This window comes from Branchiostoma belcheri, unplaced genomic scaffold (assembly GCF_001625305.1).
Source record: "Branchiostoma belcheri isolate BF01 breed outbred unplaced genomic scaffold, Haploidv18h27 scaffold3, whole genome shotgun sequence".
In the NCBI taxonomy this organism is placed as follows: Eukaryota; Metazoa; Chordata; class Leptocardii; order Amphioxiformes; family Branchiostomatidae; genus Branchiostoma; species Branchiostoma belcheri.
In genome coordinates this window covers 2,989,460-3,011,032 of record NW_017803909.1, presented here as the reverse complement: position 1 = coordinate 3,011,032, position 21,573 = coordinate 2,989,460, and the positions used below count along the sequence as shown (strand labels likewise).

The 21,573-nt window shown below is 40.1% G+C and overlaps 2 protein-coding genes across 2 annotated transcripts; one reads left to right on the top strand and one right to left on the bottom strand.

The window, feature by feature from the left end:
* LOC109473744 (protein fantom-like) lies at positions 1-16,746 on the top strand. Its single transcript, XM_019773753.1, has 39 exons — positions 1-106; positions 708-868; positions 1,202-1,346; positions 1,559-1,641; positions 1,875-1,984; positions 2,106-2,186; positions 2,329-2,411; positions 2,635-2,865; positions 3,251-3,356; positions 3,643-3,789; positions 4,096-4,169; positions 4,318-4,457; positions 5,558-5,664; positions 5,896-5,946; positions 6,117-6,183; positions 6,466-6,584; positions 6,714-6,815; positions 7,134-7,286; positions 7,524-7,639; positions 7,815-7,884; positions 8,136-8,265; positions 8,417-8,499; positions 8,738-8,897; positions 9,025-9,179; positions 9,590-9,715; positions 9,887-9,979; positions 10,240-10,407; positions 10,815-10,976; positions 11,254-11,433; positions 11,810-11,881; positions 12,387-12,459; positions 12,817-12,977; positions 13,840-13,935; positions 14,409-14,604; positions 15,040-15,124; positions 15,347-15,431; positions 15,652-15,694; positions 15,988-16,288; positions 16,661-16,746. Exons 2-38 carry the CDS (start codon positions 793-795, stop codon positions 16,098-16,100), a joined length of 4,242 nt encoding a protein of 1,413 aa, XP_019629312.1. The 5' UTR covers positions 1-106; positions 708-792; the 3' UTR covers positions 16,101-16,288; positions 16,661-16,746.
* A 759-nt stretch (positions 16,747-17,505) lies between these two features.
* Positions 17,506-21,358, bottom strand: LOC109473349 (probable 2-oxoglutarate-dependent dioxygenase At3g49630). Its single transcript, XM_019773215.1, has 7 exons — positions 21,191-21,358; positions 20,490-20,614; positions 19,844-19,925; positions 19,280-19,393; positions 18,806-18,982; positions 18,180-18,290; positions 17,506-17,685 (listed from the first exon to the last, which is right to left on the bottom strand). Exons 1-7 carry the CDS (start codon positions 21,356-21,358, stop codon positions 17,506-17,508), a joined length of 957 nt encoding a protein of 318 aa, XP_019628774.1.
* Between the last annotated feature and the right edge of the window lie 215 nt (positions 21,359-21,573).

Below are 21,573 nucleotides of genomic sequence, written 5' to 3'. Positions count from 1 at the left end.
AAATTCCACAATATTGTTTTGATGCCGACTTCCGCGTTGTAAAGACCTTGTATTTGTACAAATAACAACAAAACCCGTGCATATACCGCAGCGATTTTGATGAAAGGTAGGTGCCCGTTTAATAGAATCCTACAGGTATGTACGCAATTAGTCTTATTATGCATCTGAATCAGAATATTTGCTGTTTGAACATTAGAAAGTTTTGCCCCCCTCCCCATAAGACACCGATGTTAGGGACGCTATGAGCAGGTGTTACCAAATGTTGTCAACAAATTATGAGGCCTTTTGTGTAATTTCTAATGAGGTTTCCAACCTTTCTGTGACTGGCAGTTCGTATGGTCGCTTTACACATACACGATCGGAGTATGTTTTGGTCTTCAGCAGGGAAAGAAAAGCTCTCAACTTTCACAGTAACAGGTTGTTGTTCTAACATAAATAATTTATACGCCGTAAGTGTGATATCTTTGCATGAAAAGTAGTTCAGTAGACACATTCTTGGACACTGTAGAAAGGTGTCCTAAACAACAGAATGGTACCAGATTTAGACGAGCTAAATCTCAACGCTTTTGTTGAAGCACGTTGAATTTGAAGACAACAACACCTCAACTATATCATGAAAATCACTAGCTCAAGTTCTGATTAGTGATTCTCCTGTTGACATAAAATGTTGATCTATTCTGACCTGTTTTTAATCATCTTTTTTGCAGCATCTGGTTCTAAAATAGCAGAAGAAGGCAAAGAACCTCACAAGTTGGAGAAAAACATGCCGATGTCGTCACAACAGCGATCATCATGACTGACGACAGGTTTGACCACATCCCTGTGAGGGATGGACCACAGTTCCAGAGGGCAGGGGGGATGGAAAACGGTGAGTCTCAGATGTGCTTTCTTTTTGCCATATGCCATGTAATATCCGCAAGACAAGAGATAGGTCATTACAGTCAGGCCTCGTTTCACATGTGCCATGTTGGATTACTTACAGACAGTATATGGGTGTTAAATATGCTAACATCCTGCTGCTATGGTCAATTTACCTGTAGCAGGGATTCATATGGAAAACAAAAAGCCATTAATTATAGTTACTTGTGACCCTGGATTTCATAATTAGAATATGATGTAGGATAGTATCCTACAAGAAAACACACAAAACTTAATTTTTTATCTATGACATCTGTTGAGCAATCTGTGAAATCTTTTGCAGAACCCCCTGGTCAGATCCAGGTGAAACAGCGACAGATAGTTGCCCAGTTGACCCGTGATGAGCTGGAAGATCGGTACCTGAGGCTGTACGAAGAAAACATCATCCTGAAGAGACATGGACGCAAGCAGGAAGACAAGATTAAAAGGTATGCTGTGAAGTCTTAAGAAGTTATGCATGTTGATACAACATTAAAGAATGTGTATGATAATCTTTGTTGAATAGAATTTCCTCAGAAAAGCAGCTGGTGTTGATTATCCAGGTGGCACTGGTAGGTTGTGTAGACATGAAATCCTTCATGATTGTAGACATTGTAGACATGAAATGCTTCATTGTCTGTCACTTTCCCCCTGTCTACAGGATGGCAACCAAGCTTCTCCGACTTGTCAACGACAAGAAAAAAGCAGATCAGCAAGGAGCTGGTCGTGGTGCTGCTAGGCCAGGTTTGTTCAGATGTTTGCAAAGATGTCTGTATCAGATTGAAGTTGTTTGCAAAGGTATAAAAATCTTAAGAAAAAAATAAGAACCTAACTCATGGATCACTAATTTTGAATTTCGTCATCGTTCTGTAGTTGTTTTTGTCATTATGTAATTGTTATGCTGTTGCTACATGTTGGGGTCTTTCCAATAGTCTACCAGCTGTTAGTTGACTTTCTGGCATGTCTTCCTGATGTAGGTGGTCCTGCAAAACGTGGTGGCAGAGACATAGAGACAGAAGAAATGCTTGAGGAGCTGCATGGGAAAATAAGGGACCTGGAAAAAGAAAATAGACTGCTTAAGGAAAAGGTGAGCAAATTAAAACATTTCACAAACTTTTTTCTACTATAGAACCTGTAGATAGTGTGGATAGGATTAAAAGAGCTAGACTTATTAGAAAGTTTTACAAATATGTATTTGTACTTTTCAGGTGATGGTAGCTAAACAACAGCTGTCTTCCCAAGGCAAGAGGCATACACCTTATACAGGTGTACAGTCAAGAATCAACACTGTAAGTATGAGTATCCACTATTCCTCACTATTGTTACCGTATGTAATGTCTCAGTACTATATGGAAAACATTTGCAGATCCAATGATGCACAAATTGTCTCATTATGTAGTTTCCAACTGTCTGTGTGTATTGTATACATAGGGCATCAAGAAAGTAGGCCAGATGGTTGCTGTACAACAGAGGCTGAAGCCAGGCATGAGAGTGCAGGGACCAGAGGATGTCAGGTCAGTCCTCCATCTAGCTGATCATTATGTAGCACAACAGAGTTGAAGGGGCTTCTCATATGTACTAGTATATGAAATGTGTTTGAGTAAGGCTAATGTAACTTATATTTCTAGTTTACAATGTGTTTTTGCTCTCAACGGGGCTAACAATGATTATCATGTTCATGAATGTCTGTTGCAGCATCAGAACTCAGGTTGATAATTTATGTCCTCCTGTTTTCAGGACGACCTCGCGGTCTGCCCAGCCCAGCGTCCTGCCGCGGTACGGTCACAGCCTGCTGGAGGAGGCTCGGGGGGAGATCCGCAGCCTGGAGGACCTGGTGTCCAACCTGCAGGACCAGATCAGGGACCTGGAGGGGGAGGCAGACATGCTGAGGGAACAGATGAGACTGAAGGACGCTGAACATGAGGAGGAGCTGCTGAGGATGAGGGAACTGATGGCAGCTGGGCAGAGGTGAGGAAAATACAGCATTGGTGATACTGTTCCAGGCCTATCCTTGCATCTGTAGCAATATAGTGCGGGTTCTTTATTGTTTCTCACAAATATGAACAGATGTGCCTTCCCTGAATTACGTGAGTTTGTCACAACAGTATTTTTTCACATAACTATGTACAATAAACTATGATACCGAAACCGGGGCCACTGGAGTCATTCCGTTCCATAGGCTTGTGAAGGCACTACGGTTTCTCAGTTGCTTGCCTGTGACGGTCCTTCTCTGTGCCTAGTGTTTCCTAACAGTGTTATATGAAAAACCACACCCCCACTATTCACACCACGTATACTGTGGTCCTTCATGATATAGTACATGAAGTTTATATTCTACACTACATATTTCCAGAGGAAACATTCAGGAGAATGTGGACATGATCAGGCTACAACGAGAACTGAAAGAGAAGGCCACAAAGCTTACAGCCATGCAGGCCAAGTACACCAACTTGGAGGAGGTTAGTTCTGTAATTTATCTTTGACCCATATGAAATTTTGCTTTATTGTTGACAACTGTTTTCTCTAGTAAGTATTTGTCGTGTGTTCCCATACGGCACTACCATACTCTTTCCCAAATGCTAAGTACTAATCAGAGAAAGCAGTACATGTATGTACCATTCTTTGGTATGACTCAGTCGGGGATCAAACTCACGACATACTGAATGCAAGACGAGTATTCTACCCACTTGATCATTGCATCAGTAACCTGTCAAAAGGAGTAAACTATTGACTTGAACCTTACAGAATTTGAGAACAGTGAAGGGCAGTCACGACCAGGTCCTGCGAGAGATGGATGGACTGCGGGAACACCTGAAGGCTGAGCAGAACCGTGTCCTCAGACTACAGAACGACCTGAAGCAGGGAGCAACAGCACACAGGACAATCATAGAGGTTACTGTCTATACATGTACATGTATAATTTTGGCAGGAGGTGTGTTTTCAAAGGAGCAAGTCCAAGAAACAACTAAGTAAAATGGAATTTCTTTAGTACATGTCAAAATTCAAAGTCCTTGTATACACAATAAGATCTTTCTTGCAGAAATTTCTACAGAAAGAAATTTATTCTGCAGAATGTTTTTCTTGCAGGAAGTTCAAAAGAAAAACCTTGTAGACAATATATATAAAATATGTGTAGATATAGCAGCATCTCTATCAACCTGAAATATAACTGACACTACACTTTCCTTATCTTTTCAGCTCCAAGAGAGAGTAGTAGACTTAGAAAAAGAGAATGATATCATTAAGGAGGCCAACACACAGCTACAGATGAGGTATGTTGAACTTGTTGTTTATGTTAGTCAGCATTACTTTTGTATGTTGTGATTATCACAACATGTACTTAATGGTATTAAGAAGAGAAACAAATGCTCCAAAGATGTATATGTCTTGTTGATTTTAACTGTCTATTTTTCCTGCCAGTGCTTTTGATGCTGAGAGAGAGAGGCAGCACAGAGCCACAGAGACCAAACTGAGGGTACAGATAGCTCAGCTGGAGGCCACTCTTAGGTCTGACCTGCATGAGAAGAATGAAGTACTGGACAGGGTTACCTTAGAACGAAGTAAGCCAGTGCAAGTCAAGAATGTCACTTTTGATTATAGAATCAGTATACAAATAGTGCTGGGCAGGTGATGTGACAAAATATTACCATGACTACAAAATTCTGTAAGAAATGTATTGTTATAGTTACCCATTGTATTTGCTCACTGACATATTGGAGCTACATGATTGTTTGTCTGATTCATAACTTTCTCTCATATTCATAAGCAAACCTATCTCTACTAAATTCCCTGCATGCTGGAGCTTTATAATTGCTGCACATTTCTCCTAAGGTGGTGACTTCCATGATGCCAACCAATATCATTCACTAAATTCTATAAACTTGTAACCTGCTCTTCCTCTACTGTTTCTTCCCTTCACACTTCAGGTGCTAGCCCCTCTATCTTTGGTAGCCTCTCACCTGCTGGCTTTGTTGCACAGGATAATGTGCCAGAGATACCGGCACAGTCAGTTGTTAAAGGTATACTGCCTGCAGGCTTGAAGACTCTCAATGGATGGCTTTCTTTCATTTCTGTCTCTTTCATCTTGTTGTGGTGGTGTTTGATCATAGTACTAGCACATGCTTTGCTTTTTGTGACATAAGTAGGTACTAGAATTTAGTTTTGTGTTCATTTATTTCCAAGGTATTGCATTAGATTAGTTTTAGCCAGTCATATGTAGCTTTTGATTGATATATGATATCACAGATACATGTTCAAGGAAAGAATTAGATTTTACATTATTCATAGCTGAGAATGTACATGTATTACAGTCAATATGTTGTTGAAGGGGCAAAACAAGAAGCAAGAAAAATTCTCATTTTGCCTAAGCCTTTACCTGTTATCAGTATAAAACACATTTGTACAATATAGCTGTATGAGACAGTCTGTCAGTGGCTTACACGTAAGTTACAGTCTGATGTTTCCTTCTGGAACAGCCATTTTCAATGAAACTATGTATTGTGAAAGAAGTAGTCTAGTACTGGTCAGTTTACACACAGGATTCTATGCCTCATTTCACAATTAAGTGGAATTCTAAGTACATGTACAGTATCATTAACCAAAAATTGGCAGGACGTGGGATGTGTCATATGATCCTCTCCCTCATTCCTGCCATGACCAGGTCAGAATGACAAAATGCGTGAGGAACAGAAGAACCTCCAGATCCAGTACTACAGCACCAAACAGGAGCTTGACGAACTCAAACAGAAGATGCAGTTCTTCACAAAGGTAGCCATAATTTTATTCAGAAAACATTTAGTATTTCCTTTTTTGACTCTTGCATGAAAATGCTTGGTTCTACATGTATAACTAAAATTACTTACATGTACATGTGCATTACTGGTAAAAAGAATAGATCATCTACAAACAATGGAAAGCATAATATAATTCATTATAGAAAGTCAATGTGGAGAGTCTTCATTCACACCAAAATGTCTCGTATGCTTTGGTCTTTTTCAGGAAAGTGCTGTAGACTTTCAGGAGCTGGAAGAGGCATTAGTTTTGATTAAGGTTGGTATTGTTGTTATGTTTAGGATCTTGGACAATACATATGGCTATAATTCTGCCAATACATGTACCTTTCATGTCAACATTTATCTTACCAGGCCTTGATATGTTTAGGCCTGTTGTATGGGATATTTGACATATATTTCCTGTGCCTACGCTTCACATGTATGTAGACAAGAAAAGAGAGAGGAAGTCAGAACCTGGACTTCTTGGAGAAGGTGGAAGAGGAAAAAAGCAGAGGTAAGACTAAAATTCTCAGAATCTGTACAGTCCTACTTGAGCAGTTTGTGTAGTTGCTTGCTGTCTGTTGCTTTTCATACTTCGGAAAAAAGATAAATGCTTCCTGAGAGCCTTAAAAAGTTGGTGTGACAAAATCTACCATGTAGAAATGCAGGATATATTTAGTATTTGCATCTTTTTTACATTGCAGGCTTTGTAGACAACGTGAAACAGCCTGTAAAGTGTTAAATAATGAACTTTGTATTGTTGATGCTTATTGGTTCTTTGCATTGAATATTGCAGACCTGCAACAGAGAATGGTGCGTCTACAGGCAGAGCACGCAGACACAGTAAATGAGCTGGAGAAAACACGCAACATGCTCATCATTCAGCACAGGATCAACAAGGACTACCAGACTGAGGTACATTAACACTCACCACTGTTCTCTAACATTCCAATACATGTTTGTGCACACATGCATGTTTACGTCTGGACAATATGGCATTGGTTTCAAAATCAGAAACCTTCATCTGTTGCCTTTTGTGTTCAGGTGGAGAGTGTGTCCAAGAGGATGGAGGATTTGAGAAAGGAATATGAGACCAAACTGGAGGAGTATGCCAAGCTACTGGACATCAGAGCTGCAAGGATAAAGGTTCTTTAATATTAGTGCTGTACAAAGAAATCAGTACATGTGTATAATCTATATTAGAGCTATATGAATTTAAGCCTTTAAGTTTCCCACAACAGTAATCCATAATTTGGAAAACAATGAAATATGTTCTTGTAATTCAGAGTAGTAAAAAACTAAACTTTGGTGTAGTTAAGTGATGTTTGTCACTCTATATTACTCATTGGCTAAGAAACCTGAGGGACAGTAAAGAGATGTAGGAATGGCACTCTGCTGTACATGTAGAAGCTGAAATCTGCTGAGATGGTATTGTCTTTAAGCCTGTCCTATTTGTTTTTACAGAAACTAGAGAGACAACTGAGGGATGTTGCCTATGGGACCAAGCAGTACAAACTGAAGCCCACAGAGGAGGAAGAGGAGGAGGATGTAGAGGAGATAGATGAAACAGTACACCTGGAGAGAGGAGAAAACCTGTTTGAGATTCATATCATCAAAGTGAGAGCTACGTTACAACTTGCCCTGATTTTAATCCCAAAATGCTTGCTCTTTGGATTCTGTGATAGAGGTACAGAAATAGGAGTACAGATTGGCAACTACGGTTTAATCAATCGTCAGATGAAAATTGCCTCAAGTTAACATCAAGAATTGGAAATATCTTTATCTGGTCAGCAATATTCTTTAGAATATACCGGTACATGTACAAAGAGCTGCAACTCCCTTTACCTTCACTAGGTGGTGCTATCACAGGAAGCCCTTGACCACCTTGGAGATGCGGAGCCGTCCCTGTTCTGTACATACGAGTTTTATGACTTTGAGCTGCAGACAACCCCTGTTGTCAGAGGTGCTAAGTGAGTACAATTTTGAAAAGCTGGTATTCATGGTTTGTTCTCAATTACTTATTTTTGAATATCATTGTGTATCCTATAATCATTTGGCTACCTGAAGATGTTTTATCTCACATTTAAATCATCTTGAGGGTCCAAAGAATGAGATGCTATAATGTAGATACTCTTTTGTTTTCAGGCCAGAATTCAAGTTTACGTCGAAGTACGTTGTGAAAGTGGATGATTTCTTCTTACACTATCTGCAGAAGGCAAGTAACAACATTGTAGAATTTTGTCAGTACAGATTCTCCATCATTGATGAATAGAACTTACTTCTCCATATCTCTGTTACACTTACATATATTCAGCAAGGCTGTACTCTTAACTGTTGAAATGGAAGATTCAAAATTTAGCATCATGATTCTTGTCAAAAAAAAGTGTACATTAAATTTAAAAAGCATGTCAATACCGCCTGAATACATCTGTTTGTACTAAGTCTTACATCCTCCTTGATCTGCAGGAGTCTACTACTCTAGAAGTACACCAAGCTATGGGTCTGGACTACACAACGTTAGCCGTCTGCCAGCTCAAGTTTAGGGACTTGCTGGACAAGCCACAGGGGAGGATATTCAGCACAACGTATCTAACTAGTAAGAAAAAAATCACTCTTTCAAAGTGTGTCTATAGTAAAAGTGACACAAAGTTCCAGTCACAGGTACAGAAATGTGAAGATTTATAGAAAAGAATAGACTAATGAATTGTTAAAACAGTGTGTTTGAATATTTCCTAAATTTGTTTTAGGTCCTGAGGGGGTTAACTTTGGAACAGTGGAATACTGGGTCCGACTGAGGGTGCCTATGGACCAGGCACTCAGACTATTCAAGGTCAGGGTTGAACTTTGTTGTCTTGCTAGCCCTGTCACTGTGGCACTTTCAGGTTTCTCCAGAAAGTTTCACATTTTTCTTGTTGCTCAAGTGACCAATTCTCTATATTTCTCATGATGGGTCTCTGTAGTTTCATAAGTGTTACATGTCTTGTTCCATGTGTATTGTGAGCTAGTGTGACAATAGATTATGCTTGTCTAACAAATTCTCTGACAAATTATCCTCTAAAATATTGAAGGAGCGGACAAAGGCTCTTGGGTACATAGCAGCCAATGAGAGGGCTACCCAGCAGGCGTTGCAGGTTCTGGATGAGTCCACTGCTCCTCGTGCCAAAGACAATGTCAATGACCTTCACATCAGGGTCGTCAGGTGTTCCGACCTTACTGCAAGAAGAGACGGTATGTTAGATAAACTTACGTCAAAATTCCTGCTCTTAGTGGCTGTATTGTTTGAAGTGAAAGTAATAATATTATGCTTTTGTGAGTTCAGCAAAACTGATTATTTTGTCGTTCCTCTTTCCCCCAGGAGTCCAGCCCAGCCCCTATGTGGTGTACAAGTTCTTTGACTTCCCTGACCATGACACTGACATCGTCATGTCCAGTAGTTCACCACAGTTCAATGACCACAAGACGTACCCTGTCCCCATGGACATGCAGCTGGACACTTACCTCAAGTCTGCTGTAAGTTTTGTGGCACCTCAGGACCTGAGGGTTTTTCTGTCTTTTCATGTTGTGATATGATTTTTCTTTTAATGCCCACGATCATGATAATGATCATTTTGGCATACTCATTTTCACCCAAGCAAAGTGAGGAAAGTCGTGTAAACTGCCTTTCCCAAGCGAACCTAGGACCTCTTGGTTTTGAGCTGAATGCTCTGCCATGATATACATGTACATAAACATTTTATGAAGCTACACAACTTTAGGTTATATCCTCCAACTGACCTTACAGGGAGCTTGGGATCTTTTAATCACACAAGTTTCTAATCTCAGAACTTTGCAACAATTATTTTCTGTTGATTGATTAGAGTTTTTCCAATATTCCTGCAAGTTGCTTTATTGCTATATTTATTTTATGCGTTTTCCCCCAGCATCTGGAGCTGTATGTATTTGATGACACAGACCCTGAGGAAACAGCCTACCTGGGCAGAGCCAACGTGCCTCTCATCTCACTAGCACACGACAAAGCCATCAAGGGGGTCTTTGAACTCAAAAGGGTGAGAGCTACAGGGGAATTTCTGCTGAACTGCTTTGTAATTTGTTGGTCCTTATTTTTATAATTCTTGGTCTTTCAAACATTATACTGGTAAGCATACATTTGTAACTTAGACAGTCTGATGTGTCTGATCATATACCTTTAATTATTTATATGTATGTTGTTCTGCTAGGCTGACACCAGTGTGAATGGTAATGTGGAAGTTCACCTGAGATGGCAGTATGCCTACCTGCCACCACCCATGGCCAGTATGACACCAGAGCAGGTCAGTACATAGTCTCAGAAATCATGGCATTTGCAAGACAGAATGGAAATAGAAAATCACTATGACAGTAGAGCAGGAAGAATTATTTTTCTTTATTGTTGAAGCTCTAGTGACTAGAAAATTGGACTGCGTGTATTATTGTCTTCTTTTGCAAAGAATGAAGAACTGTATCAGATTAAAAAGATGTGATGATAATGAAGCTTTAGTGTTGGGTTGTCTAATTCCATGATTGAGCAGAACTCATCTTCCCCCCTCCCCAGGCTGCTGCTGCCCCTGGTGTTGTCCCTGAGAAACCCCAGTTGCTGCCAGGCAAGGAGGAGAAGCTGGCTGCTGCGGTCCCCCCTGCCGCCATACGACCCATCCCTCCCCCTATCACACCCGCATCCACACCTGGACATGTCACACCACCCACTGTCCCTACTCCAAAGGTATGGCAATTTTCACTTTTCTAGATTCTCTTAACATTATACAGCTCTAATTACCTCATGAATAAAATTGGATGTAATTTTCGTATGTACATGTAGTACAATGTACTTAAACCAGTGCAAGTAGCTTTACCATTTATTACACCCGGGCCAACTTAGAAGTATCCAGCAATTATATAAATGATAAAAAAGTTTCAAGTGTGTTGTCTTCTTTTTACTTGCATTTTGTCATTGCAAAGAGGTTGACTTTCATACTTTTGATTGTGCATATAATTTTTTGGTACAAGTTGTTTTTTTGTCATCTACACCAGTGCAAATTGACCCAAAAATGTAATTTGAGCCCTGCATTATGATTGCCATGCAATGTATTGGGAATTCTGAATCATTTCTGTAGTGTACATATATTTCAGGTTCCATCAGCGGCCTCTACACCCCGTACCTTGTCACCAGAACACCCCCCATCTGTGGTTGTCTCTCCACCTGGCTCCAAACCCCCCTCCCGACCCACCAGTGCCAAAACTCCATCACGCCCATCCAGCGCAAAGACAGTATCCAGACCATCTAGTGCAAAAGTATGACTTGTTTTTTTGTTGTAGCTCCTAAGAATATACTAAAAGTAATCAGGAACAGGAAAGTTTGCTTAATATATGCATGGAAGATGTATATAATGTTATGTACTTATGTTGTAGGAAATTTTAGCAGGTGACACTGAAAATTGTTCATCACATTTGTCACATTGTTAGTTGAATTTGTCCCATTGAGCTGCAAATGCAGCCTATAGCATGTTAAAAGTTGATTGTGTAAGTTCCTACTTGGTTTCTGGACTGTTAATTTTTTGTGTGTCTCCAGTCTGTCCAGGAGGCCAAACCTCCACCATCTCCAAGAACAGAGGCTCCCAAACCTGTGCCGAGGGCTCGACAGCCTGTGGTGCCTGAACCTAAACCTGAGCCTGAACCTGTGGTGGACGAGGCAGAGGAGAGCAGCTCTACTGTATCTGTTACTCCTGAGTCAGCCGCAGAGGAGGAAGAGGTGTGTACTACATATAAACAACAGTTGTTTGTCACTCACTATTTTTTTGTGGTGACACCCACCATAGCTATATGTGTGCCATATCATTGTGCAAGTCCAAAACAATGCTTGAAACATCTTGAAACATTTTGCTCTGTACAGACTTGTAAAGCATGTTTTTTCTTATTTTTTCTTCTTCTATTTTATCATGCTCTTAGCACTTTGCCATGTACAGGTCTCAGAGATAGTGGTAGACAACCTGTATGGATGTCTTCCTTTTGTTGCTGCACACATTCATGATATTTCACATACATTGTTTGCACTTTGTCATATTCTACGGCATCATGTCCATTGTATAAGCTGTCAGCTGTTGTTTGTCAATGTTAAACTTTCACAGTCTGTCTCGGAGGAAATGAAACGAGAGGAACTTGATGAGACCACAAAACCAGAGCCAGAGAAAGAGGAACAGGTACATGCACTTGTATAACTGTGCCTCTTCCTTCTACAGGTCTTCAAGACTAATATAGACTTACTAGCTCTCTAAATTAGGCAAACCTATCATAGATCACAGTTCGCTTGTTGATTGTACTTCAATTCTTATTTGAACCTTTTTTTTCTCTATTTGTCTGCTAAGTAGCATAGCCTCTATGTGGTTTGATTTGAGAACTGTTACAAGTAGTAGCAGCTTTTGCAGCTTAAGACAATCCCCTTTTGTGCAATGTTTTTCTGTGTGCCGGTTTTCTTCCTCAAACATTCTTTTGTTTCAGCTATAATCCATAAGTATCTTTGAACTAAGCTTGTCATCAATATTGTACATGTTCATCATCAACATTTCATATGTTGTCATCAACATTTTACATTTTTATCATCAACATTTTTTTGCATTTGTCACTTCTCTGTCATTGAAACCCAATATTTCAGATAGTAGAACCTTGTCAAACTGTTTCATGTGTTGTTTTTTCTGTGCACTGCAGCTTGGGGACACAGAACCGATTGAGGACACAATGTTTGAGGAGAAGCCCAGCAGTGACATAGAAGAGGACATAGGTGAGTACTTCTTATCAAGAAACGAAACTGTCACAAAGTAACCAATATTCTGTTCATTTACATAGATGTTCTGGTGTACCAAAAGTATCTGTGTGCGTAACAGAACTATCTGTTAGGGAAGACACAAAGGGATGTCCACACAACTTGTCCACACGTCTGCATAGCTTTTACTCAACTGACTTTATTCAAATGCTTTGTAACGGGATTGGCTGTTCAAAGGGCAAACAGCCATTCCCATCTGTTACATGTGATAGTTCCACAATCAACTCAAGATGAACTTACCACTAGTAGAACTTAAGAGGAACTTATGTACAACTGCGAACTTATGAACTTAATATGTTACATATATACCCACAGAGGAGCCCAGCTCAGAGGAAGATGATGTCGTCATGCCTGCAGCTCCTAAGAAGAAGGAAGATGAGAAGGCGGACACAGACGTTAGCGAGAGTCTGGAGTCAGATAGTGACGTGGTGATGTCCAAACCACTGGCCTCCAGACAAACCAGTGCACAGGCAGATGTAAGTACAAAACTGTCCTACAGAAAATGGTGCAACCTGTATTGTAGTAAGTAAATGTGACATTTCTGTGACAACAACTGCTTGAATTTACAGAAAGCTGTAGAACTGCTCCATTGTAAAACATTGTTAGTGTTATACCTCTCAATGACTTGTGTTATTTGATAACCATTTTATTAAATGTTGAGGTGACTTTTTATGAAACAATACCATCAGACACGTCTAGTACATGAGATGAACCTGTGTGATACTAGTACTAGTATCAGTGCATGCCGTCTAAACTTTTAGGAAACAGATCCGGACGATGACGTGATCTTTGGTGCATCTTCAAGTTGGTCAACAGATAAACAAGTCTGTTTTGCAGTATTGAGATTTTCCTGTTTGTTCTGATGTGCTGGTGGGAAGGGGTGTTCATATCTAGATTCACAAAATTTAATGTATTAATGGGTGTACACAATTGTGTGTGGGATTTGAATTGATCATGGCACATTTTTTGGTAATGTAAGCAGCACAATGTGATACTAAGGTTGTTTACTAAGAGATTATTTAGCTTGACGAGGTGTGTTAGATCTTGGGAAATAGACTAGTCAAAGTAATGGGAGTAAACCTACTAACACAACTTCAGCCAAGTTACACCAAATTGCACTTTGCACATTGTTCATTCCTTGGTGCCTTAGCCTGGGTACCATCCGGATTTTCGCTATTCAACGCTTGATTTTTTCAAGCGTTGCGTAGCAAAAATCCGGATGGTACCCAGGCTATGGTGCCTTGGGTTGATAAGCATTTTGGAGCAAGGACATTTCTTGGCTTCCAAAGTCAGAGCTGCAGCAGCTGTATTTTCTGACAATATGACATTTGGAATCAGGACCTTACACAGAAGGATGGTGAAGATACTGATGAGATGGAATCTGACAGTGATGTTGTCATGTCTGTGACACATTCACTTGGACAAAGCCTAGGGGTTTGTGCCTTTATGTAGTCAACCTTATATATCTTAGGGTAAAGGTTTATGGTGAACTCTATATGTGGACAGCTGTGAATATGTTTATATGGTGGATGGGTACCATGAAGAGCATGGTTACTACAAAATGTATCTCCTTTGACTTTTAGTAGTCTAGCGTCCCAAAATACTTAATACTAATCTACTGTAGCAGTACCCTCATAGTGCTACAGCTTAATTTTCGGAACAACTGTAGTGGGAAAGTGCATGCTTTATATGTGGTATTGTATGTACTAATCTAATGTGACCTGAGAAGTGTTTATTTTACAGAAACGCTACTCTACTGATTATTTCTGGATTCATAATATGAATGTAATATTCTCCAGCATCAACATCCTGACAGGAAACTGCATACAAGGTGTTTCTAATCTGTTCCTTGCTTATTTAGCGCTGACAAGAGAATTATTGGTAATGTGTCCGTCTGTCGCTCACAGGCCAATAACATGGTGACAGTCACCATCTTTGAATTCCAACTGAATGGCGACGCAGCAGTGTTGCATGATGGGAATGTGCGTATGCTGTTTGTGGAGTATCGTTTTCTGGGCAGGCCCCCGGAGGAGACAGAGACCCCGTTTTCCCTGCCCAAACCTTCTCGGGCAAACCAACCCATCAAGTACAACTTCAGGAGAGGTATGTAGGAAAACATGATGTACCTTTTCCTGACTGTTTTTGCCTTTTTAACTTAAAAGTTTAATCCATTATGGCACTCCAATAACATTTAGTTACTTATAGCACTAAAAAACCTGTACAGAGTGACTTTCCCCTTAGAGTCAGTTTTCATGTTGGTCTTCCAGCTCAACATTTTATTTCAATCCAAGAAGAACTAAAATATAGCATAGTCTAAGGCCAATACATATACCAAACCCACTGTACGAAACATAGCAACCATATAGCCTAGCATGAAAGTTCATCTGTGTCTGACAAGTCATTATGAAGTACAGACTTGTCTACTCATTCCAGTGTTGGAGATTAAGTTAACTTTATTATTTACTTCATAACCATACAGCCTGTTGTAACTTGATTGTTGTACCCCTCTAACCCTGTTGTTTGTCCTATGTATTGCAGTGTTCCATGTAGACCCTGAGAACAATGAGCTGACCAGGGATTATCTCATCAGCATGCTGCTGCCTGGGGACCCCTCTCAGGGAAGGTGGGTACTGCAGGCTAGTTCCTTTCTTTAACTTTAAGGTTGTAATGACCTCACAACTTCATGTCTGACACATTGAAGACAAGTTGTTCGGAAGGTTAGTTTTTTGTGGGGTGTAGTACATTTTGTATACTGATTTTTTTTTGAAAATGTAACAGTTGCTTTCAATGGGAAACATTTTTGAAAATGTTAAATCTGTTGAACAATATTTGTGTGTGTCGTCAGGATCAAGTTCACAGTGGTGAATGAGCCTGAGGATGAGGAGGGAGAGTGTGCTGACATTGGACATGCCTACGTGGACCTCAAACAGGTGGGGTCACTTGTCTCTGAAGTGTGATACGAAAAATGAAAACTGATAACTCAGCACATGAGTTTCACGCATCTCCTCAAGATTAGATTAATAAAAGATGGTCTTAAATAGTTGAAACCTATTGTCTGCTTAGCAACTTACACTGCTTTGAGGTGATATTTAGTTGTTTTGTTGTTATTGAGGAAGGTGTACAGATGATGACAAGTTTGTGCCTTTTCAGATCTTGGAGAAGGGAGAGGATGTGGTGGAACAGGACATAGATGGTAGGTCAGACCTTCATCAGAAACACATTTTAAGTACATAAATAAGTGATTCAAATATAACTGCAGACTTTTGCATCTGTAAAAATCCAAGGGTGACTTTAGCCCTTGGCTTCATGCATGGTCAATTCAACATCATTCAATATAATCTATCAATAAGTCAAACAGATAACAGTTAAGTTGTTAAAAGACCCTGTAGAGTTAAAACATACATGTCGTCATCAGTTACCAGATTTTATATACTTTGTTCCAACAATAGACTGTTGGTTCTACAAGCTGCCATTTTTTTGTTGCAGTTGTTGATGTGAATGATGAGAGGGAGGTGATCGGTGCCCTGAATGTCAGTGTGGAGGCACTGGCCGCACTGAGGGCAGTACAAAAGGAACTACCAGCCCTGGAGGAGTCCTGATCACTCTGTACAACTTCAACACTTCTCATGTCTATCTGTATAGAAACATTCATTCTCATTCATGCATTTCTCATTGATTTCAAACTTGTGCAAGTAGACTTTGCAGGCCGTCCATTTAAAAGTTGAAACTATATGTCATTGAATGATTATTATGCCCATCCTTTGTTGATGTAAAATCTTGATTTAAGGCCACACCAATTTAATTTCTTGGTTAACGGATTTTTCTAGAAAAATAATGGAGCGGGCGGGCGAAAAAAAAATAAAAATAAAAACAGGCCTAGGCATCCTATTATGGCCCAAAATGGTACGATAGGAGCCATGAAGTCAACACACCAGGCTGGTTCAAAATTTAAACAATGAATTTTGAACTTTTAATGGTAGCACTGCATTGATAGATGGAATGACTGTAACAAGGTAGTAAGAAAAGGACTGTTTTCAACTGTTCAGGGCAAAATATGAGCATTTTGCAGTTGATTCTGAATTTTTATTTTTATTTGCAAATCAGAAAAAAATGAAGAGGCGAATCCGTTAACCAAGAAATTAAATTGGTGTGGCCTAAGTCATAGGACCTTTAGTCTAGACATTAGTGTAAATACAGCAGGATAGACTTGTAAGCTATATTCTTTCAAATAAAAAAGTTGTTGCAAAAAGTGTATAATGTTGATTTATGACTTTCTCTCTCTCTGTGCATGTGGTGTGTGTGTGTTGTGTATGTCTGTGTTTGTGTATGTGTGTGTGCGTGTGTGTGTGCATGCATGTGTGTGTGCATGTACCCGCATTCGCGTTCTTGCGCAGGGCAGGTAAGAATTGCTAGAAACACAACAAAGCTTCTCCCTGCTATTTTAATGGCTATGTTTCCTTGTGCCTACTAAAGCTACATTTTAAACTATACCTTACTCACACCTTCACCTTCATAACTGTTATTACAAAGTCCTGGTGCACATTCCTTAGAAAATGAAAAAAAAATTGCCAATATATTGCCATGTCTATGTCATCAAATAAGAGACTTTGCCACATCAAGAACTATGAAAGATGGATACAATCTCCTCATACTATGCTCCATGGATACATGCAATGTACGTGTAGACAGATTTTCATGCAATCACATTTGAGACTTGTGTAACCTTACCCCGAACAACTATTGAGATGTTCTATTTTACAAAACAATTCATGCATACGTGTAAATCTTTGTAATAGTGAAACCACACTGCATAGCTGATAAACTAAATTTTGCATAGTTTAAGGAAAAGTGTAGCAAAATACGGTAGCCTCTCATTTTATTGAATTTTACTGAAAACGACTTTCCTCAACAGTTGGGGGCAAAATATAAGCATCTTTGAGCTGATTCAGAACCAGAATCTTTTTGTGTGTGTGTGTGTGACAGAGGCTTTAGCTGTGCCCATGATCACAGGTACATCTTACGCAGCCTGGAGGCGACGTAATCCTCGGCCCGTACAGGCGGGTACTTGTTGGAGCCGTCCAGACAGGTCATCACAGCGTCGAAGTCAGGGTGGGTGAAGAATGTCACAGATCGGCGGGAGGTGCCCCGGGTCTCGGGCGTGTAGGGCAGTACAACTCGGTGTTTCTACAAATCAAAATATTAATGATGAGATGTAATTAAAACTAGAAAGGCAACATTTGCAAAGCAAATGCATAATATCTACTTCCGCATATCGTCTACTCTGTTAATTCTTACTTAAACACATTCATATATATGGTGACAGGAGTCTAAATCCCTCCTGCTATAAAATTGCAACATGATGTAACCCAATAGCAGTTACCATGGTGACAGACGTCTGGTTCAGGTCATTGACCTTAATTGGAGAAAAGGAAGAAGAAACAGAGCAAAAACAATATGTTTTCCTTAATCATAATGATGAGAAGTAATTGAAACTGTTTGACAATGTATGTAGAATTTATGTATAAGTTGATATTGTAAAGGAAACAGTAAAGGCACCACAGGACCTATAATGTTACCACGATTCTTTCCCTGTCCAAAAGCTTATAAGGCTGTTTCGCTTACTTTTTGAAACGTTTGGTGTAATTATCATTAAGGACTGTGCTATACAGTGGACTCACCGTAGACACCACCTTGTCTGCTGACCACCTCTGTAAGGTGTCTGCAATGTTGATGACAACAGTACCCGGGATAGGCGGAGCTGCTACAAACTCACCGTCAGCCTTAGCAACCTGGAGAGTTAACAAAGGGAAGATGAGCATTTTAAGTTGAAACGTTGTCAACGTTAACTTGAAAGTCTCAAAAGTAAAGAAAGACCCTGACTTTAGAACAAGAAGATGAACAGATTTCCCATATGGCTGCCACCTCCCGCTAACTAAAACAAACACACGGGGAACACACTTTGAATTCCTCCAATATTAAAAAGCCTTCCACTGAGAAGGGTCCAATATTAAATCGTCGAAAAAGTCGCCCCACAGACGGACTGCGCTGATAGATAAATTAAACCTCATAAAATGTTCAACCGTATCAGAGCTAGCCTGGGTACCATCCGGATTTTCGCTACGCAACGCTCGAGCAGGGTATAAATGGATAAATGTACATCTAAGTATGTTTTGGCGCAGAGTGAACGTTACTGTGTTTGTGTATGTGTGTGTGTGATTGTGTGGTGTGTGTGTGTGTGTGTGTGTGTGTGTGTGTGTGTGTGTGTGTGTGTGTGTGTTTGTTGTTTGTGTGCGCGCGCTCATACCTCTAGTCCGTCGTTGTCCTGAAACAGCAGAGTCATACAGCCGAAGTCCGTGTGCTCGCCACACCGCATCTGATTCTCCTTGATGACCTCCGGTACAGGCGGGTAGTGGATGGACCTCAGGTGGCTGGAGTTCCGACCCTTCCCGATGTTCTTAAACATGTCCAAGAAATCTGCAGGCTTTGGCATAAAGGGAAATCACAGTTGATCGCAAATAAACAGGCTTAATCCAATTGCAATCCAAACAAGACAAACGTGGCAAGTAATAAGTATGGATGTAAAGATTTGCGTAATACACATTATTATGACCAGTAGTTGATATCATAACATAAAGTTACAATGTTATTTATTGTCACTACCAAATCGAAAAGCCCGTTACTCTCTTCATGCCCAAATACACCCGATTATGGCCCACTAAAGCATTACTCACGTATCATTTCAGATTTCCCCGATGTGTTTCTTTGTTTCATTCCTTACCTCTGTTCCCAGACCCCTGGCTACCAGCTCAAGCAGCCTCTTGGCCAGGTCGTGACATTTGTTGAAGAAGTCCATAATCGTTTCTTCAAAGTCTGGAACTTCGCTTGGCCAACTCTTTAAATTTGTACAAAACATATACATGTAATATTAAATGATTGAATGAAGGCCTTTATTTCACACACATACCCGTTGGGTTAAGTACAGAGTACTTTTAGAGCTGATGTAGTTAGATTAGTATCAGTAGTCCTGTTTGTACTACAAACATACATATACCTTTCCATCTGTCGACATGTACTTAGCCCGATAGGGCATGAATGTACAATAAAGGTTATCTATTTATTAGTAAATTCGGTTTCTTATCGTCTCGTTTCTTAGTAATGGTAAAAAGGTAAGAACGGGCATGTTTCAGAATAGAAAGGTTGTCTGAGTTCATTAGAAATAGAAATAAAAACAAGGACCTGACACCTTTAACGAAATGCATGGATTTTTTCAAGACGTCGACATTTCATATTAGTACTAAAACTACCGTACTAACGTTAAAGCAAAAGGTACGACAAAACTTACATCTCCACCTGTGAGCGGGGGTTTGAAGTTGAAGGCCTCCTTCAGGTCTGCGGGTCGATCCAAACCATCCAGCTTGCCCAAACTGGTAAGAGATAGACAATGATTCCGACAAACTGTTACTAATCCACAAATGTATAACAGTACGATCAGTCAATATTAGCATCTCTTTTCTGCAATTTCTACAAATCTACGTACAAAAAAAAAGCGGCCAAGTGAGACAGACACCGTGGGGAACGAGTTTCTGCGCGTGAAAAATTTGCGCCGCGGTGAAAAATTAGTCCCTTAAATATGTCGGAAAATATACAGTGCCAAATTCTTATGCAGCAAAATGTGATCCTGTGGTATAATTTTCCATCTGTAACTCAAAATTTTTGTTGGAAATTTCAAGTCCCTTGGGAATAGGTTAATTTGCATATTTTTCATGAAATCTGAACATTTCAAAATCACTTAAATTTGGAAGAAATACATGGAAAAGATACTAGTATAAGGTTTAGGATATATGTAGTCCAGAATTCAACTAAATGATATTCAATTCTGTTTTATGTCTTTTTTCAACTATTAAACTTAAAACAGCAAAACGTTTTTTAGTCGCAAATTTTTCACGCGCACAAAACCCCATCCCACGCCCCGCAGGGAATTTGCCTACTTCTCTCCTTCCATGCAGACCCAACCATGCCGTTCGTGGAAGTCTGTCTCGTTCCTCCTGTACTTCTGCTTCACTTCCACCGGCAGAGAGTAGAACTGGTCCGCAATGTCAAACACAGTGGTCACCTGGAGGGAAGGCAATGTTAAAGCCGCCGTAAGAAAGACAGATTCAAAAAGAGATGCGACACAAAAGAAACAGTAAATGCCTTTCCTCCTTTATGCTTTTCATCTTGTTATCGACAGAGAAACACGATGGTGAATGAGCAGATTGAGAAAGTTGTAGAAAATTTTACTTCTTCGCTACCAGGTGTGTAAACGAGACCATTATGTGAATTTGATGGGAAAAAACATGTTATGTAATGAAACTGCAGTCGAAAGTGTGGTCAAGAGTCATTGTGAATTTTTTTGTCAAAACATATGCGCAATTGCTAATTGCTCAAATTTCGATGCGAATAATGGAGAGGAGGGATTTTTGCTTGACAGAAAGGGGGCGTAGATTGTCCCAGACTTAGTCACAGTGAGCTGAGTAAATAGGGCACACATAGAAATGCCCCAAAATGGCGGCGTCTGGTCACATTCATACCACTGGTAGTATAAAACGATATATACCGTCTCTACATCTATGTACAATCAACAAAACAGATATTATTAATGATTGACAAAATAACCGAGCGTAACGTTGCATGGTGCACCAAGCCTCACCTCCTCAGTAGAAATCCCAGTGTTTTTCAGGTAGGCAAATCCGGACGTCGTGAAGGAATGCATCAGTTTCTCAGACAGAGCTTCGACGCCTGCTTCGTCGATGTCTGTCGTACCCAGGCTGTACGCCGAGAAGTCGATCATTTGGATGTACCCGTTCGTGTCTTCCATGGTCTTTCAGCTGTAATGATTCAAAATACGGACTTTTTTTCACAAGTACGGCCCAGAGGTCGGCCCAGAGGTCACAACTATTAGTCTACCCGACAGGTTGCACACAAAAATGGCGTTTACGAATGACAATAGCTGTTAGGTAAGTCTGGTTGCTTTACTGAGGCGAGAAACTGCATAACGCCCACTTAAGTTTGAAGACTTATCATCGAAAACTC